Here is a 19,863-nt window from a genome sequence, read left to right on the forward strand (position 1 = left end):
ATAACGATTTGCGTTAAAGAAAAACAATGAACAAACTTACTTTCTACGATATCGTATATATTTGTTTATCTGACATACTCCACACATAATCAATACTATTCTAAAAAATGTTTAATTTTAATATTTCTTTACAAATTACACTGGTACTCTTGTAAATATAAAAATATACAATATTTCCAACATCTCTTAACATGTAACTTTTTTGGTCTCCTTTTGCTCACAGTTTTGGAATGGTAAATAAACAAGTATAAATTATACGAGTATAACTACCCAAGTATATATTACACAGTTTATAGATAATAACGTATAAATTACAAGAATACAACTAAACCAGTGTGATTACACGAGTATAAATTATACGTTTCGCCGTCGTTTAAATAAGAGTTGTCTATTAAAACTTGACAGTCCCCGAAGGCAAGCTGCTGTTACACAGTCTGTAGTACCGTAAATCTCCTACAAACCGGTGAATACTCTGTGTAAAAGATGGCAAGTCCTGACAGGAACAAGAAAAGCACGTCAAATAAACCAAAAGTGATCGACATCTGGGAAATGAGAATCAACCATAACGAGAACCAAAATGATGTACAATTTCTCTTTACCATCAAAAGTTGTCAAGTGCATTAATCACTGAAAAGGGTTAGGAGGATATGAACAATTTCTTGTTGAAGTAAAATTCTTACTGGGAATTTATGCCATCCGCCGTCCTCTACCTTTCCCTTCCTTCCTCTCTTTCTCCATCCCTCCTTCCCTTTTTCCTTGCCTACAATCAGCGACAAAATTGTTGACCCATTGACCTTTTTAACCCCCTATTTCGTCACTGTGATCCCTTTTTGCCCTCCTAGCTTATCCTTTCAGTCCCCCTCCCCACAATATTGTGCGGCAATTACTGTGATCTTGAGGTACAAACATGTAACACCGAATGGGGGAGCGGGGTCTTTTCCACAATTTATTGCGCCATAAAAAGAGTGGTGTTATTGGTGCACTAAAAGTACTATTGAAAGACAATGTGTCAACTAATTATGTCGCCGATTGTAGTTCATAGGTTCTCGATATTTCGCTTCGGTCAATCATTTTCAGGTCACGTGGTTTGAGGCGAAAAATTGGCGCGGCCGTTGGTCTCGGAAACGTGACCGAAATCAATTTACTGTGAAGGCCTGGGAGAAAGCCGTGCAGGAACTAGGAAACCTATTTCCCTCGAGTCAAGTTTTGACGCCATGTTCAAATTCCTCTAAGATCTAAAGTAGGTCTACTTACATTCAACTCTACTTTATCTAGGTCCATAATTTCTCGGGTTGTACTCACCTTGTCAGGGGTGAAGTTCTTTCCTAGCTCAGATTTCTGTGACTCTGTGAGTCCTTCACAGCCTCCAAGAAACCGAGGTAGGAACGCGGAGTAGAACGAGTCAAAATCAACAGCCGCCATATTGTACAGTGTGATGGTGATCTCTTCTTGTAGCAAGTCATGTGATCTGTAGACCAGCGCTTGAAGGAACACATTCACAAATTGAAGTAACATGACGTCTTTAAAGATGAGCTGGCAACAAGAAAGAAAAAACAAAAACAGCGTTAATTTTGTTCGTAATCATTTTCGCTCTGTAGACTTAGGACAACATACATACATACTTTATTCTTCCCAAAAGGGCTTTTCGGAATACAGATAGAACTTTTTTAAAAAAATAATAAATGTACATCAGAGACAAAATGCAAATATGATCGAGCAACATTTTCATCAAATACTTCTGACAAGGTCTATGGCTGACAGCTTTCGAAATAAAATTAGAGAATAAGAAACTGTCAAAACAGGAATGCTGTTAAGTAAGACTAACAGTTTACCACAGTCAATCCGTCAACTGCTTAAGTGACATTCATTGACAGGTATATTTGCTAGGTTGACTGATTGTTTGTTTGACTGACTGACTGACTGACTGACTGACTGACTAATTGACTGACTGTCTGACTGACTGATTGACTGACTGTCTGACTGATTGATTAATACTGCTAAGACTACTCAAATAAACGAAGGAAAAGAAGCCTACAACAGTCAATCGGTAAATTGCTTAAGTGACATTGACTGACAGGTTTATTTGCAAGGTTGATTGATTGATTGATTGATTGATTGATTGATTGACACACCACACACACAGTTACTGCTTAGAGTAGTCAATTAAACGGAGGAAAACAAACCTTCTGATACAGTTTACACTTGGAGTTGAGGTTTTCTAACGCTTCAAGATTCTGTTTAAATACTGTGATATCAGGTTGAAGGAAAGATTGTCCAAAAGCCTGCACGAAATGAGAAAAACAAATAGACAATTACATCCTAAACCATCGTACCATGTTTACACTAACTCAGCAGGTGTAGTGGATCTAAGACCAATATATTGCAATCGTTGTTAAATCAAGCTCCCGTTCACAATGTCCTGTATTATCTTGAAGCAAATTGTAAAGACCTAAGCCTCTTAATGAAAATAATTGAACTTCTGACCCTTTAGCGAGGTCTTGTAAGTGTCATATTTGTGGCATACCTGCATAATGGCAGTAAACTGAGGTTGGTTCTCGACAGTCTCTTCGCCCGCAGACATACGGGCCAGCAGTGATGAGCGGAAGAAGTAGCGCCAGTTGTGAAGTAGTAACTGATGAAGCAGCTCATAAAATTCACACTTGATATCGGGGCACGGTTGCTGCAGCAAAAAAAAAAAAAAAAAGATAGAAAAGGAAAATTCTCGTTCATTTTGTGAACAAGACATTTTTTTGGTAAACTGCAAGAGGTTTTTCAACTCAGAGACCAAAAGTCATTTTCGGCAAATCCTCGGCGACGAAACCCGAAAAGTTTCCAATTCTTTCCGATTCTTTTTAACCAATCAGAATAAAGTATGAACACTTGTTACTTAACAACAGACCTAACGGAAAACCGAGCGCACAATCGTGTCTCTTTTAGTGTCAAGTGTTTGTAATTTGACTACAAAAAATGTAAAATGGTTCTTTACCTCAACTAAAATTGGGTAAAGTTGCTCCATACACAGCCCGATTATATTAGGAAGGAAAGCCTTGAAGGAGGCCGCGGGTTCCTGCACCAAGAGCTGCAGAATCTTCAGGAACTTGGTAATGACACGTGAGCCTGCAGTGCTCTCGTGATGCAGTGTTTCGGTCAGCTGCTGCCTGGTGAAAGTGTGAAGCAGTTGCTGTACGATCTGCTCTGTCACAGCTGGGCCGAGCTGTACCTTGAGACTCTCAAACAACGTCAGAAGGAAGCCTAGAATCTCATCTGTTGTATCTGCGATATGAGCAAACAAACAAATGGAATCTTAACTCAGTAGTCTACATCTGAATAACCCGCACAGTAGGTTTTAATCTACAGAACCGAAAGTTACAGTCACATTGTGCAGCATAATAAGCTGTCAGTACCACAATACTGCTCAAAAGCGTTCGTTTAAAATGTGACAAACTAGGGATTCATAACAATTATTTTACAGACGCAAGGGTTTGGCCTTAAGAATGAAAGAGTTTGACCTCCTGGCCCGGGTTGCTCGAAAGGTGGATAAAGCTATCATCACTGGATAAATACCTATCCCGTGTAAAGTGTGGTTTGTTTTGTTTAAACTGAATACTGAATAGCGATTTATCCGGTGGATAGCGTTATCCAGCATTCGCGCAGCCGGGGACTGAACTCTAAGCACAAATTGTTGGCAAGAGGAAAGAAGAATTTTTGAATTCTAAATTTTACAAGAGTATCTGCTAACTGTAATCACCTCAAGAACAGGGGAAAAAACAAAAGGAAATGTTCTTGTGTACCTGGATGATGAATAAACACAGGAAAAATAGTAAGAGTGAGTTGAACGACATCCGTGATGGACTGGTACAGAATAAGCTTGGTCTTGGTAACCTGGTCTTCTGCCACTGCAGCCATTAAATCCCCCAACACATGCAGGGTGAAATGCACACGTGACTTGGCTGTAAATAAGAGAAATAACAATCAGTTAGAAAGCACCTTGAGTTACAAAGATATGGCTGTTTGGCAAAAGGTTTAATAGGCCATTTCCAAGTTACATTGTGCCTCTGTTTCAAAACGAGTCTTCGTGCAAAACCTTTCATATTAAAATGAGTTTGATTTGCATGAAAATGTACCTCAAGGCGGAACATTTCCATATTTTATGGTTCGCACGAAGACTCGTTTTCAAACAGAGGCACAAGGCAACTCGGAAATGGCCTATTCTGCTTTGCGTTGACCCTTTCTTAACCGCGGCGGAAGAATATTTGACCGCAGATTACAAAAAAAAGCTAGACATATACACGATTTCTTAAGCGATTTGGCGACCACCAACGCCTCTCCCCGAAACCTTTCCCTTTAATAAGTTTGAACTGCACTATGAAACTTTGATAACGGTATTCTTTTAGTCCCAAGCTAGAAATATAAATATCACTAGAATGTGTTATGACAATCTGGTGGTACTTCATCTAACTACTTGTTTTCTGTCATGTCAAAATAAAGAATGGTTTGACTGCAGGCTTGCAGAGCAGGTTATGGGGGTGCAGATGATACTCACCACTCTCTTGTAACTGTTTGTTTTCTGCAAATCCTGGCGTGTCCACGACACTTTTGAATGGCTGTTTAACACTTTGGATAAAACTCTGATGGCTTTGTGACCGAACCTCCCATTCCTAAACACAAAAGACTTCTTAGATTCCACGCTGTTCTAAAATCAACTAGCTCATCTATTGCATTACACAGCGCATCCTCACTGAAAACTATTATTGAGGACAAACAAATCATTAAAATCCCCAAGGCTCCAGGGAAAAATATAAAGGTAGGAGTTCTTCAATGAATCAAAAGCGATTAAACTTCTTCTATCATTGTTTGCATGCACTTTTCAAAATGCGTTTACAACTTTTATGGTTTTTCTGGTAAATTTACGTGAACTTCAACTAACCCATGGCACTTTTAAATCATAAGCATTGTTTTTAGCGACAAAAAATGAAGTTGATTTAGGGTTTTTCCCTGTTGTGGTCACATGCTGTTGTGGTCGAAGAACTTAAATATCTGTGAAAAATCCAAAATCTTGAAGTTATGATAATTACAAGCCATCCTTAGCAACAATGCGGTAGTTATGAAGGACACCCTCACCCCTCCTTATACACCGTTCCTCTATGAAAAATGGCTTTGTTCAAAACGTTTTTTTTTTTACTTACAAGGGCAGGAATAATGGACTAGTTTTCTTACCTGTTCGTTATCAGCCTTGCTTGGCCATGGTAACACCAAAGCATTGGACAGAGATCTAATAACTAAGGTCTGCACCTACAGGTGCATTGGGAATAAAATAGAATAATCTAAGTGAAGAGATTACGCCTTATGAAACTGAAACAGTGTTGCATGTAGCAAAACAGGAATTGCCCTTACAAAATGATGTAAAGTTATTTCAATTGTAGTTACAAAATCTGGTGACACATCTGCTCACTGTCAGCATTATTTATTGAGATGGTCGATTGAAAAACTGACGTTTTTTACCCCTCGGTATAATGAAACAGGAAAATCAACTGCACAACGTACCTCAAGCGGCATTTCAGACAAGGCACCACTGCTGACGTCGTGGAAGAGGTTTTGTATTTTTTCCAGGGCAGTCATGAATGACGGGCGAACAGTAGATGCTAATGAGTTGAGAAGGTGAGATGCAGGCAATGAAATACGTTGAGGAACCTACAAAGAAAACAGCTTGTCAATCAGTCAGATTCATGTCCACTCAGCAGCTAATCACTCAGAAGGTTTCTACACAGAAAAACTGTATGCAGAAATAGGCGTTTGTTGGTAGATCCACAATGAAACGCCAAAATAGTTTCGGGTAATAATTTTAATGCGTATCCCGGGCAGGAAAAACCCAGGTACGATTGCCCGGGGCAAGTAAATTTTGCTCTTGAGCAAGTGAAAATGGAAGTTTGGTGGTCTGATGGACAAGTGAAATTAGCCTCAGTAGTCTTGTTAGTGATAATTTCCAATGAAAAGCAATTTCAAAACTTAAGACATCAAGATGAGCAAAACAATGAGTTGATAGCATGGATCAATTTAAAATCGATCCAAGCATACTCTGCTCGCGTTCATCCTCTGTTATGGTATATCACTGATCATAGACAGTACCTAGTAAATGATGTAGTTGATGAGGCATGAACATTGCATGCCTATTGGGCAAGTAATATTTTAACAGGTGCAACTGAAAACTGAGATGTACTGGCCCACTGGGCAAATGGATTGAAAATGTTTTTCCTGCCCTGCGTAAAATATAAACACGTTTGCGGCTTTACGGTGCATGGATTAAACCGTTGAAACAGCTACAGACTATGAATCAAAAATTTAGAATTCCTGTGAAGTGACCAACTACCATAAGCAACCACAGAGACATGGCATTCAGAGTACTTGCATACGAGAAATTCGACTGCGCTTAACTTTTGTGTACAAGACACCAACTTACCTCTTTGTTTAACAATGGCACTAAAGCATCAACTGCATTGGAGACAAGAGCCACAAACTTTTCTTGGTGCTGTTGTTGTCGGTGTGTTTCCAGGTAATACTGAGCCATCCAGTGACAATATGCTTGTAATGCAGCCAGTCCTTGGGCATGGCTGAAAGAAAAAAAATAACTAACTGAAACACATCAGAGGCTTGCATCAAGTTATTAGTAAGTAGGGAGGACAATACGTACAATCCCCGGGCTTATATTTTTCCAAAAGACTTTGTGGGTGAGGAAATTATCACAGGGGGTGGGAATTTGATAGAGAAGTTTGGTTGGTACAAACATGTGCCATAGGGATATAAGCCAGAAAAATAATGTAGTTCTTATGCTGTTTAAAAAAAAAATTAAAAAAGTCTACAATAGGGGGGTGATTATCAGAAGAAATGTCTGCCAGATTTGAGTGCACTGGGGGTTTTCAACGTCACTAATTACTTTTAAAGACCCTAGAGGGATCAATTCTTTGGTGTCTTTGTGACATAATTTCATTGCGACGTTCTCTAGAGCTATGGAAGAGCAGCACCTTCCCCATTCAAAGTCTGTTGAGATTTTTTGAGTCTTCCCGTCTTCCATACTTTCTACAGAAATGTAGAGAAACTACGTTAATACAAAAACACCAAAGATAATGTCTGTTAAAAAATGAATTCATAAAATTTTGTTTGAAAAAGTTTTCAAGGATAATACACAATTGAGCTTGTCTATTAAAAGTATCCTCTGTATGTTCACATCTGTTTACATCTAGATTTAATCACCGAAAATTCATTGCTTAGTTTACTCTCTTCCTTTAGGGTCACTTAATAGTCGTGCGTTTTTGTCATGAGCCCCTGGCTCGGGATCTGGGGAACCACTCCTTACGTTTACGACTCAAACTAAATTTACCTTACCTTACCTTACTTCATGTTGCTTCAGTGTTTTACAGAGGATGGCTAAAAAAGGCACCAAGATGTATACCGTTGATCATTAAACTTTTTGTTTATAAATTTTCTTTCTTTAGTTGTCATCGTGGTTTGTATGTACTCCATAAAGTCAATCACTAGGCTGGAATTCTTCAAATGGACGAAAACCAACAAAATACGACCATATTTACTTACACTTCGATAAGGTCGGGTTGAAGGACAGTTGGGACAGCTGTGTGCACTGCAAACAGTTGGCTTTGTGTACCAAACAATGCAATTTGTCCTAGTCTCTCGACAATTGCTTCCCCATCACTAAACCTGTTGGCAAAATTCACTTCACCAATAAAATGTTCTGACAGCCTTCCCAGGGCACGCTCCATGGTGGTCAAGTCCCTCAGTGTGCAGTGTAATTGATGACATTCATTTTCAGCACTGATACCGAGATGTAAGCCTGGAAACAAAATGAAAGTTGAAATGTGATCCTGGGACACTTTACTAATTAACTACTCTTCAGGCATGGGAGAGTACAAGTTAATGGGATGGTGATAGGCAATGGTAGCAATAATAAGGGGGACGGAGTGAGGCAATGTGCAATGGATTCGCATCCCATCCAACTCAAGAGTAATAGAGCGTTTTCACATGACGTCACGGCAGCCATATTGGTGTTCCACAACAATGAATCGGCGGCCATGTTGGTGTACCAAACCAATCCTGTGGGAGTTGAACACTTTTCTTATGTAAACAATTTCTTTTGTTTAACCAACTTTGCTCGCCATGTGAGTGAAAATGTTCTATACAATGGACATGGTTTTGGAAAGATCAGGATTTTGCCAGAAGAAAAATGCAGTGTCATTGGGTAAGAAATATAAAATACAAGCGTCTTTGTGTTAGCAGCTTTTTTCGATTTGTTACAAGCGAAATGCAAAAACCAAATTCTGACTCTCTGGTGCGAGTTAGCTTGCGTCACAGACGGAAATCTACCCGCATCTGCAATACAGGCTAGTGCGAGTTGAACCAATGACTTTCTACACACCATGGTCGGGTTGTTCAAAGCCCGATTAAGCTAACCCAGGATTAGCGAAAATTTTGATTTCATTTTTGTACATTTTCGGTGAAGTTTTTTTTTTGTATTGTTTGTCCTTCAGTTTTGAGCTTCAGTGATCTCAAACTACACAAAACATAAGCAGTGAAAAACATTTCTGTAGAAGAAAACTTGTTACCTCGGTTAACTTTTAATCCTGGGTTAGCGTTAACCGGCTTTCGAACAACCCGGCCCAGTCTCCCGCAACACAGTGGTAACATCATGTGACAGTGTGTGGGGTTCTGATTGGAATTGACTCCTGTTAAGGACAGCTACTTACATGTAGTACACTATCGCTATCTATCCTTGAGCCAACACCAAATTACACGTATCATGTATGACAGAGCTTAAAATTTACCACCTTTGTATTTATCAACTATTTTTAGCCTTGATTAAAGTGGCACTTATAAATCTAACAGAGATGGAAAAAATTATCTTACCATGAGCAGTTTTTCTAACGTACTCTCCAAGACCAATGTACACATCACAGTATTCACTGAACAAAGGGAACTAAAATAAATAAACATGTCAGTAAATATACATTTAAAACAATCTGGACAAATGAAGCTCTACTCTCCACAAAGGGATCACACACCATACGTTAAAATTGCTCATAAAGTTAAGTCCTTCTTCAGTTTGTTCATTGAAAACAAGAATTACATTATACACATTGTTTGAGAGGGCAACCTAAACTTCTTACTTTGCATACCTTCTATTCCCAGTTCCTACCTCTTCCTTGACACCTCTTACAATGCAATGCTGCACAAAAATGTTTCTGAGTGCTCCTGGTTCGTGCCACCTTGCAAGTCTCACTTCCTTTCCTTTCTTACCACTTCTGTTAAGTTTCCACCCTGCCACTGGGTTGTCACACCCTATTACCTACATGTACCCCTACATTATTATCACTAATCCTTACCAACAGGGAGAAAGTTTCTCCAGGCAACAGTTCTGCTAACTTGGCAACAATTTCCAGACAATTCCTTTGAAATGCTTGCCACTCTGTCTGCGCCTGAAAACAAAAGCAGCAATGTATTAATATTTAATGGCCATTGTTATCTGACGCCTCACATTATTAGCGAAGCATCTGTGAGTTGTTTCAACTCACAAATCTTTTTTTTTTTTTGTTCTACAGGCAGCACAGCTGCTACCAAAAATGTTTTGATTGTAAACCCCATTTCTCACAGCAATTACCCTAGAGATAATTGACTAAGTGCAAGCTTGTTAATGATTGGTATAGGATGGTGCATAGTTATCTCAGCTAGTTTTCATGGAGGTGACTAGAAGTATTTCTACTTTCCCTAGATGGAATGCTAGTCCCCATCTACAATCCATGGGCCTGTTTTTCCTGCACTTTTTTTCACAAAAAGTTACTTTAATGAATAAGTGCCACTGGAAAGCAGACACTTGTTTTGTTAATGTCTCTACGTTCAACAATATGGGCCAAATGTCCTCTTCATAACCACACTTTTAGCAAATGGCATGTCAGTACAAATAAATGGAACGTTATGTATATATATTCCGTAGACTGTAGGCAGACAATTGAGTGAGCTTAACCAATTTGTTGAGATTAAACCTACAATAATTAAACAATTTTCACTCAGTAATTTAAACCTACAGGGGGCAATTTATAAAGTTCTGTATTACATAATATTATGTACATTGTATACAGAAAGATTGTCCAATGCTACATATAACTTACATCATCATCCAAGCTTTCATCGTCCAGTTCCTCCAGTTGGCTTTGATTATGTCGGAATTGAATTTTCTTCAGCAGCTCAGTTAACAGCATCAGTAAAACTTCCTTGTATCTACAATACATAGTTTAAATTTTCACAAGCATGACAGGACCATACAATTATGCTTATTTACATGGAACGTCTGTCTAACAAAGGTTAATACAATGCCAAAGGACCCTGCAAACATCATTATTTGAGTCATTTACAAACCTGCTAACAGTAGCTTCAGCCTCAGCCAGTTTGTCACTTCTTGCATTTGCCACTTTACCAATAAGATAATCTAGAAACACGGTCCAAATATCAAGGCAGGCAAAAAACCCTTCCAGCTGTGGCTGAAAAACAGAAATCTCAGGTAATATCAAGTGAAAGTCAATTTTAGACAAACAGATACAGTTGAACCTCTCCACAACAACCTTCTTGGCACGGGCAGATTTAGGGGGGAGGGGGGGATTGGGTGGCTAGTCTCACCCTTTTGGAGAAGCAAAACATAAAAAAATTGAAAAAGATCGTGAATATTATGGTAGAAATACATGCAAACTCTCGGGAAAGGTACCTCATTGTAATTTCTACTTTGTGGCATTGCTAGTAAATATATTTCTATGAAACGCTTTTTAATAAGGCTACAATACTCAAAATGCAACATTTTGGGAACATGCCCCATTGATTCTGCAACCTCAAGACACTAGCCACATCCCCCCTCCCCCCACTGAAAAATATTGGATCTGCCCATGCCTTGAGGTCAGAGGAAAGTGGCCATTAAAGGGAGGCAGCCATTATGGGGAGGTAGGGGTGTAATATGACACTTGTATTTTGGGGGGGTGCAGCCTTTTTGTCATTACAAAATGCTTACATGTACTGTAGCATGTAAATAAGTAACACAATCAAAGTATATTGATACTGCAACAGAAACCAAACAGAGGTATGGATCAATTTTCGTCACCTTTTACAGTACATTAAAAATAGGGTTTTCTATACACCATTCGTCACTCATTGATTAATTGGCCATTGTCAAGAGGTTATTTTGGTAGCTGGGATGCGCTTTAGTGGCTGTTACTGTTGTGGAGAGGTGACCATTGTAGAGAGGTTAAAATAAAGTGAATGTATGGATCATTAGTCGGGACAAGAAAAGTGGCCATTGAAGAGAGGTGGCCTTTCGTGGAGGTTCAAATGATTTTAACATAGAGAGGCCCGTAATGACATTGGCGTGATATAACAGTGCAAAATTTTGTGACTACTTTATACAAAGGATCTTTAATTTCAAGAATAATTAAATCACTAAGCAGAAAAGTAAAACTAAGAAATTAATTACTAATAGGTATTCACCTGTTTGAAAGTATATTTGTAGAGTAATGTTAGCAGCTCAAGCACTGGGAAATGGGAGCTGTTTTCAAATCTTCTCAGGTGTATGCTCACAAAGAGTCTCAAGAACTCTGTGAACTTGCTCAAATAGCTGAAATAGAAAAAAACACATAAAAATAACATTAATCTTAGGAAAAAAACAATCAAGACATGGGCTAAGTGGCTATTAATGCCGGTGTATAACTACGTGACTACTAAATCACATTGAGGTTCAGGTATAATAATTAATTTATTTTGTTTCATTCCCCTAGGCCTCAGAGTCAAGTTAGATTAAATGTATTGAAATTGGCTCAGAGAAATTGGTCTATTGACTTTTCAATCACACCCTAAAAGGTGGCAAGCAAGCATTTACACCTTGAGCACAGCACACCACAAAGAAGAGCAATGCCATCATAGATTTTTAAAATACAGTATTTTTAGTGCAGAGTGCACTATTGGGATGGTTTTGGGGGCTAAGGCACTAATGCGCGCTAAGGTACTACGGCACTAGAGCCCTAAGCTCTAAGGTACTAACTTAAGGCATTAAGGCACTAACACACTAAGGTGCTAATGTACTAAGTCCCTAATGGACTAAGGTACTAAGGCCCTAAGGCCATAAGGCACTCAGGCACTCAGGCACTCAGGCACTCAGGCACTCAGGCACTCAGGCTCTAAGGCGCTAATCCGCTAAGGCGCTAATCCGCTAAGGCGCTCAGTTGCTCAGGCGCTAAGGCGCTCAGTCGCTAAGGCGCTCAGTCGCTAAGGCGCTCAGTCGCTAAGGCGCTCAGTCGCTAAGGCGCTCAGTCGCTAAGGCGCTCAGTCGCTAAGGCGCTCAGTCGCTAAGGCGCTCAGTCGCTAAGGCGCTCAGTCGCTCAGTCGCTAAGGCGCTAAGGCGCTAAGGCAATAAGTCACTAAGGCAATAAGTCACTAATGCAATAAGACACTAAGGCACTAAGTCACTAAGGCAATAAGTCACTAAGGTACTAAGGTACTAAGGTACTAAGGTACTAAGGTACTAAGGTACTAAGGCACTAAGGCACTAACGCCTTAAGGCCCCAAGGCCCCAAGGCACTAACGCACTTGGGCACTCGTGCACTAAGGTACTAAGGTACTAAGGTACTTGGGTGTAAACTTAAATGTTTGTTTAATTAATAAATAAAATTAATTAATCTAGGGGCAAGGAATCTTGTTGGGGGTGGCGTGGGATAGGTACATGCGTACTCTACTTAAAACATGTTCCACCTAGACTAGTGTGTGAACAATGCAAAGCTACATGTTTGTTTCAGGTAACCCCTTGCTCTCCTTGTCATACGGAAGTGAACCTAGCAGGGGTGAGTACCTGTCTGACTACCTACCAGAGCTATCACTTGCACTCTGCACTATCTGAGATTGTCTCACTAGTTTTACTTATAGTTCACCTTTCATCTTGTTCTGTGAGGAGGTTCTCCGCAGCCTGAGCTCCTGTGTCTTTTGTTATTCTTTGTAACAACTGAAATGTCTGTTGAAACAACTTCAGCAAGAACTCCTCAAATTCAACTGGAACACAATTCTTGGACAGCAGTTCATTAATACAGGACATTGCCGAGACACCTTAAAAAAAAATGCAACACAAGACAATATGGTAGCTGAAATAAAACAGTATGCTAACACAGTAATAATTGAAATTTTACTACAAAATATTAATGGTTCCATGATGATAATGGTTCTACTGAATTATTTAGTAAGTAAAATGCTTCTGTGACAGAACACAGGCAACAAGGAAAAGAATGTTGTCAGTAAGAATCAATCCTAAAGTTTAGTTATCACTAACATTTTAGCGATCTAAAGTTATTACTACAGTTGAACCTCTCTACAATGGCCACCCTGGGAATAGAGTGTACTGGTCATTGTGGAGGGGCAGCCATTGTGGTGAGATTAAAATAAGAGCAAATTTCCCGACTCTGACTTAAATATATGGCTGCTGTAGACAGGTGGCTGTTGTTAATTAGTAGAGGTTCAACTGTAACTAACTTACATGTGAATGGTTATTTTTTCTTTTTTTCCCGTTTTCAAAAACATACATTCATGAGTAAAATGCATAATGCCTATGATGGCTCTCAATCAGAATTGCATGCTTGAAGTTAACACAGTCTTTTCAGTCTGTAATTTCTTTAGAGCATTTTCAGTCATGTCATAAATCTCTCATTAACCAAGATTACCTGGGACCATACTGGGAAAATATCAACCTTTGGTCTGTTTTTATTGTTCTGAAAATAACTTCACTTGGTCTGTACTGCCAAGACATCAGACCAATATTATCACAGTATGGCCCTTGTGTAAGGCTATAAGATAATCACAACAGTGTATCTTGACTGAACAAACTTGGTCAATATTAACTACTTATTAATCAAGAGTGAGGTCTTTATGGGAAAATCTCAAACAGAAACTTGGCCATATTAACCTCACTATCGTTTAGTCAATACAGCAAGGCCGAGGCTTGAGATTTTCCTGTAAAGACTGAACATTCAAGGTTAATAAGTTGTTTATCATATTGCTTTTTCCTCTGATTTGCAGGTCCGTAATCGGCCCATGGACATTCCAGGAGAATGATGTCCTCAAATTAGCCAATCAGAAAACACATTATATCAGCCACAAAAAGGAGCCATATACATTGCAAGACAGGATTTTCTAATATCTTTCAGAACACAGCATTGCTAATCACAGTTTACTTAATTCATACTAACCTAGTTCAGCATTACCCACAACATTGCTACCAGAACTTGTCGGCACTACATTGCAGCCAAACTCCGCAAGATAAAACACGGTAGACACAAGTGATGGTGTAATTGTTGTAGACAGAGGGATCCAGCTAAAGAGATGGCCCAAACATTTGAGCACTAGAGAACTAATTTCCTCTGATTCTGAGTCTAAAGGAGGCAGTGGATGTCCTAAATTCTGTCTAGATTTCATCGGTGAATTACTCAATAACCTTCCCATGAGATTACTACTTCCCGGGTGTTGAAGTGTCTGATCAGCAGATGTTGACGATGAGAATAATGATAATGAACCTGATCCTGATACTGAAGGGCTTGTACTTCTAACTGGTGACATTCCGTGAGTAGGAGATGGAGGTGGGGTGACTGTTGTTGCAAGTCGGCGATGCTTTTCTAAGACTCTGTCCAATAAATGTGTTAACAAAGAAAGAACTCCAGGAACTTCATTGAGCAATAGTCTGTGCACTTCAGTTTTTCTAGCAATACTCAAGTCTTCCCTGGGGGATGCCATTTCTTCTGATGTTGTCTGGAGCATGACCAAGCCTAGAGTTACTGTGGACGGTTGCTGGAGCAACTGAAAAAATATATAAAATAAAATATTAAAATAATTCTCCTCAACACTGGCCTTTTTCACACTAAAAATAAAACAATAAATAAATAATTATAGTTACAACATTATCTAATTAACCACTCCCCCAATGGCACTTTCAGGGCCAATGGAAACAAACAATTTGTGAATGAGATAACATGATTTGGAATCCCAACTGGCAGGAGACAGACCACCAGGCTAATTTTTACACGTGTACCCAGTCGAGCAGTTGACCTCAGGCCTACCACAGAAAAACACCAACTAGTGGTCAGAATAGGACTTGAAGACGTTGAAACCTGTGACCTCCAGATTACAAGTCATGGTCGCATTGCCTCCATGTCTTACTTTCTTGCCCTAGAGTTGGCTTTTGGGAGGGTTAGGAATTATTTTTCCAGAGGAAAAAAATTGTGTGGCTTGCACATCACTCCAATTTACCTCTAAGCAAAATTTAAAATGTGAACAGAAGGATACCACAACATGATAAGCAGCAGAGATTCAAAAAATCATTTCTCCACAATGACATGGAGAAAGGAAATACATGTATTTAGTAGAAGTCTGCATGTAAGTTAAGACATTGTTATTTGAGTAAACTCTATGAAGAGAGAAGACTTACCTCAATAATATTTGAGAAAAAATTTGGGTAGAAATGTGGCCAGTCAACCCGTCCTACGTCGACAATCACTTTAACAAGCTTGTTTCTGATGTGTGTTGGAAGCTTCTTGTGGTGCGACAAAAGATATTCATTAAGAAATTGGCGCACTTCAGCCTTATCTCCGGCTTGTGCTCCTATCCACTGTTTATTGATGAGATTCTATGAAAATGACATGAACATCAGCAAAATTGATTATTTAGCAATAGTACAATGTAAGTCATATATCCCACCAAAATTATTTGGGCTTTCATAGGAAAGCCAGAGCATAAAAATGCAAGCCATTTTGTCTTGGTTGTCAAATGAGGGGTTATAGTGCCAAGTGCTCCAAGCTGACTGCGCGGAAACTGGCGATGGGAATTATAGTTTTAGTTTAGACTGAGATGGTACATCAAAAGCGTTTTCTACAAGAAAGTTGTCTTCCCTCATTTCCATGAATTTTAAAGTGCTGCTATGATCAATTTTTACCGCTCTGAGGGATACCAACATGGTGGCCATAAAGAAACAGAAATATCTGTCATTGAGTTTTGCTACTAAAGCAAAAAAGTTGTTGCTCTTACTAGAGCTTTGACACATCGGTATGAATACTTCTTCTAGTACAAGAACTGTTCAGTTAGCAAAAACTTAAGTAATAACCCATCTTCTGACCTACATGCCAGCCTTCTTGGGTGGCCATTTTAATGCAACCAATGCAAAAGCTTGGAAATTTAAATGTGCTCTTTTAGAAAAAGAAGAACCCTGTGGGTCTAAGCCATTGTGAGACATGAAAGTCCTAGGGGTCGTGCATCTGATGAAAATAAAACCTCAGAAGGATGGGTAATTTTTAATTTTGGAATATAACAATTCAATGACGTCACATGAAAACCAGCAATTTCACTTACCTCAAACACTGAAACCGCATACATCAAAACATACTGATTTGAACAATTGTTCATAAAATATACACAATGGTGCCATGCTCCTGATTGTTGACTAAAGTTCTGTAATACTTGTTCTAAGATTAAAAAAAAAAACAATGGAATTTATACAGGTAACATGTCTAATTTATTCAGTTATACTTTAGAGATCAAAACTTCCACTCTTTAAGTGATGTTAGAATATCACAGAAATGCCCAATCATTGGTAAACAAGCTGTTATCTTCCTGGAATAACAGGTTACCATAGGACATGTAAAACCTATTAAAAACACCAACTTGAAGGTTAATTATTATTTTAGTGCTTGCAAATGAAGACTGGCTCTGTGAACCAAACTTTTTTTGTGGAATTGCAATTAGCATGATAAAATACATCTTTTTACAAAGTTAAAAAAAATTCGGTCAAGATGGGGCTCAGAGCCGCCTAAAATTTCAAAGATTTAAGGTAGCTCTGAACCAACTTGATAGAATTTTTTTAAACTTTGTGAAAAGCTGCATCTTATCATGCTTATCTTAATTCTATATAAAAATGGGAGTCACCAAGCTCATTTTTTAGTAATAAGCGCTTCCAGCTAAAATTAAGGGTGTTTTTAACAAGTTGTATTGTTGCTATGGTAACCTGTTATATAAAAAAGATCACAACTTGTTTACCAGTTATACAGCAATTGGATCATGTGAGATACCATTTTTGTAGCATTACTTGTTAAACAGTGGTAGAATTCATCCTTCAAAGTATAGCTGTTAAAAAAGTGCTGGAAATTGTTGCCAGTGTACTTAAGGTAAAATAGTGTTACAACATACCCCAACATAACCAAAAATACCCAAATCATTAATGCTAACAACTGTATTGCAAAATGGCATTTGGGTGACTGAGACATCCAGGAGCTTAAACTATTGGCAGCCAGCTCCTAGATGGAAACTGCTCCCAGGACTGGCAAATCCTGGCAAACCAGCCATGAGCCCCCACACAGAAGAGAAACCTGCACCTGTCATACTGATAACACAGAGGAAAGAGAGGAAGGAAAGGGGGGGGGGGGGGTGGAAGCCCTTAAGAAGTGCTCCTATACTCAAGGAATGCTCACTATATTTACAAGTACACAATGTACAGGCACAATGCTAAACCTACTTCAGTCAGAGAGCACATGGACTCCTGAGGTATATGCATATCTAGCAAAACACAGCGGACTGCAAATTAAAGGGATGCTAGTGCTCTAAACTGTTACAATGTAACTATCTTTGGTAAGATACTCCCCTCACAGTGTCCCACTCATTCCACGAGTATAAATGGCCAGAGTAGTGAGCCAGTTGTTTGGTCCAGCTCACAAATGCTGGGGTGTAACTTAAGATAAATTAGTGCCCTATACTGGGGAGTGAGCATTTATCCTGTTGGTTTAGGCTTCAGAAACCAGGAGAAGCTCTGGGAGTGTGGACACTTGGAGGTCATTGATCAGTGATGCGCTGTGCAGTTAAAGAACCACTAGTTAACCATTATGCTTTTCATACATCTGTTATTATATTGGTTTACATGATAGCAAGGTTTCTACGATTGTTTTTCATTGCTGCATAGCGCACAATGCATTCTGGCAAAAACTGGGTCAATAAAGATTTAATAAATACCTATTTCTCTTTTCCGATGGTTGTTGGTTGAGGCATTGAAGAATTCATTCATAAGCAGCTCCAAGGCATGAAGAGATGCTGCATCTGATGACTGAGAGAGGAATTTAACAGTCATGCAATCACAAGAAGGCAGTGTGACCATATACTGGCTTGGAACTAATTAATAGCCCATGTCCACTTTTAGAAGATAATTGTTTTATTTTTTACATGTTGCTTTATACATTGACCCTACAGCACATTTTGGATGTCCAGTTTTCAAATCCTGGCCGGCAGCCTATGTAAAACCAAACCAAAAGTAATCTTGGCATACTGGCCAATCACAAAGGACACAGACAATCTAACGAACCAATTAAAACTCCGAGTAAATACATGGAACTAATGCGAAGTGTTGAAAAACATGTGAGAATGGTTTTGACTTGACTTTTAATTGGATGACAAAGTGTGTAGCATAGTAATGCAAAACCAAAGCAAATGTGAATAATGCTCAACACTCATGTGAAAACCGTTCCATTCTCGTTATTGGCTTAAAAATCTTGTGCTACTTTGTCATCCAATTAGAACTAAACCACTTGTTTGTAACTCACTCGCACATTTTTTTCTGCACTCCAGACTGTTAATATGTTTGCTTCAAGTTTTAACTGGTTCACTGCACTGTCCATGTCTACTGTGATTGGCCACTGTTAAATCTGGTTTTGGTTTCACAAAATTCATTGAAATCCGTTCTATATTTTCAGGGATGCAAAGAAAAACTATCAGATCCTTATCTCAAATTTTAAACATCCAGTTTGAATTAAAACTTTTCCAAGAAATATCCACCACTTTTTGTAGAATATACACTGAAAACACGTTTTCATGCAAAAGCCTGTCACATTGTATTCGTTTACTGGACACGTTCCTGACTCCAGCAAGTAGCCAGAAATCACGCCATCTCTGCCTAAGCACAGCGCAAGGATAAATGGATGACAAGGTCTCAATACCATGGATGGAAACAATGAATTAATTATTCAGTCTAAGGTCCATTGAGCGGGCTTAAAAGACTGTCTGATGCAACATACCTACATTTCACTTCTAAGTGGCGCCGCATAAAGATGAAAAAAGTTTAAGCTTACTTAAGCTTACTTACCATGATTAAGCCTACAGTCTTTTGAGTCTTACGTTTATCATAAATCGCTTCCAAAGTAATTCAGTTGACCAAACAACATCTTCAGGATTGGTGAAATAAATATACCATACACAGCTCTGTCTTTTTATCTCAGTCAGAGGCTGGGAAAGAATGCACCGTGGTGATCAAAAATTGTCGCATGACTCATGCAGTCATCGTAAAATACTCCCAGGCTATCTTTACAACGTCAAGTCAGTGACCGAGAGTAGAGTCCCCAGACCTTTTGCTCCACAAAGAACGAGTAGTTTAACCATAGAAAAAAAAATAATGGTCGTGAACTCCCCACTTTCGAAACAAATTATTTCAAGAACGTAAAACGGCGACAAAGACCGGTAAAAGTCTCGTACGATTGCGATAGCTATGCCCCTTTCTACTTCTTCTTCCTGCCCGGCCCACATACATAGAAACGAGGCTAACAAGGTTGCAAAAGAGCGGGGAGGAGTGTGTCGGAGAATCCCGTACCCAGCGGAGGAGAGGGTGGGGGGATGCACGTAAAGGGTCGGACTGCATGCATAATGTCTTACAGGTACTTGAGTTGGATTAGAATATCGAATGAAGTTCCTTTGCGGGAGATCACCAGCTGTAGAATTTTAGATACGCCCAGATGATAACCCAGATGAATAAGGAAAACA

At 39.1% G+C, this 19,863-nt stretch overlaps 1 protein-coding gene across 1 annotated transcript; it reads right to left on the reverse strand.

Moving 5' to 3' along the window:
• Positions 1 to 96: 96 nt before the first annotated feature.
• LOC110061653 (exportin-6-like) lies at positions 97 to 19,636 on the reverse strand. Its single transcript, XM_020768503.2, has 22 exons — positions 19,193 to 19,636; positions 18,070 to 18,160; positions 16,420 to 16,532; positions 15,503 to 15,700; positions 14,271 to 14,874; positions 12,966 to 13,137; positions 11,533 to 11,659; positions 10,420 to 10,541; positions 10,173 to 10,281; positions 9,390 to 9,482; positions 8,914 to 8,983; positions 7,588 to 7,843; positions 6,458 to 6,608; positions 5,545 to 5,691; positions 5,218 to 5,292; positions 4,544 to 4,658; positions 3,792 to 3,950; positions 2,987 to 3,273; positions 2,525 to 2,680; positions 2,184 to 2,282; positions 1,303 to 1,533; positions 97 to 493 (listed from the first exon to the last, which is right to left on the reverse strand). Exons 1-22 carry the CDS (start codon positions 19,193 to 19,195, stop codon positions 392 to 394), a joined length of 3,480 nt encoding a protein of 1,159 aa, XP_020624162.2. The 5' UTR covers positions 19,196 to 19,636; the 3' UTR covers positions 97 to 391.
• Between the last annotated feature and the right edge of the window lie 227 nt (positions 19,637 to 19,863).

The sequence above is a fragment of the Orbicella faveolata genome, unplaced genomic scaffold, assembly GCF_042242905.1.
Source record: "Orbicella faveolata isolate gen_17 unplaced genomic scaffold, um_ofav_v1 contig_2, whole genome shotgun sequence".
Lineage (NCBI taxonomy): Eukaryota > Metazoa > Cnidaria > Anthozoa > Scleractinia > Merulinidae > Orbicella > Orbicella faveolata.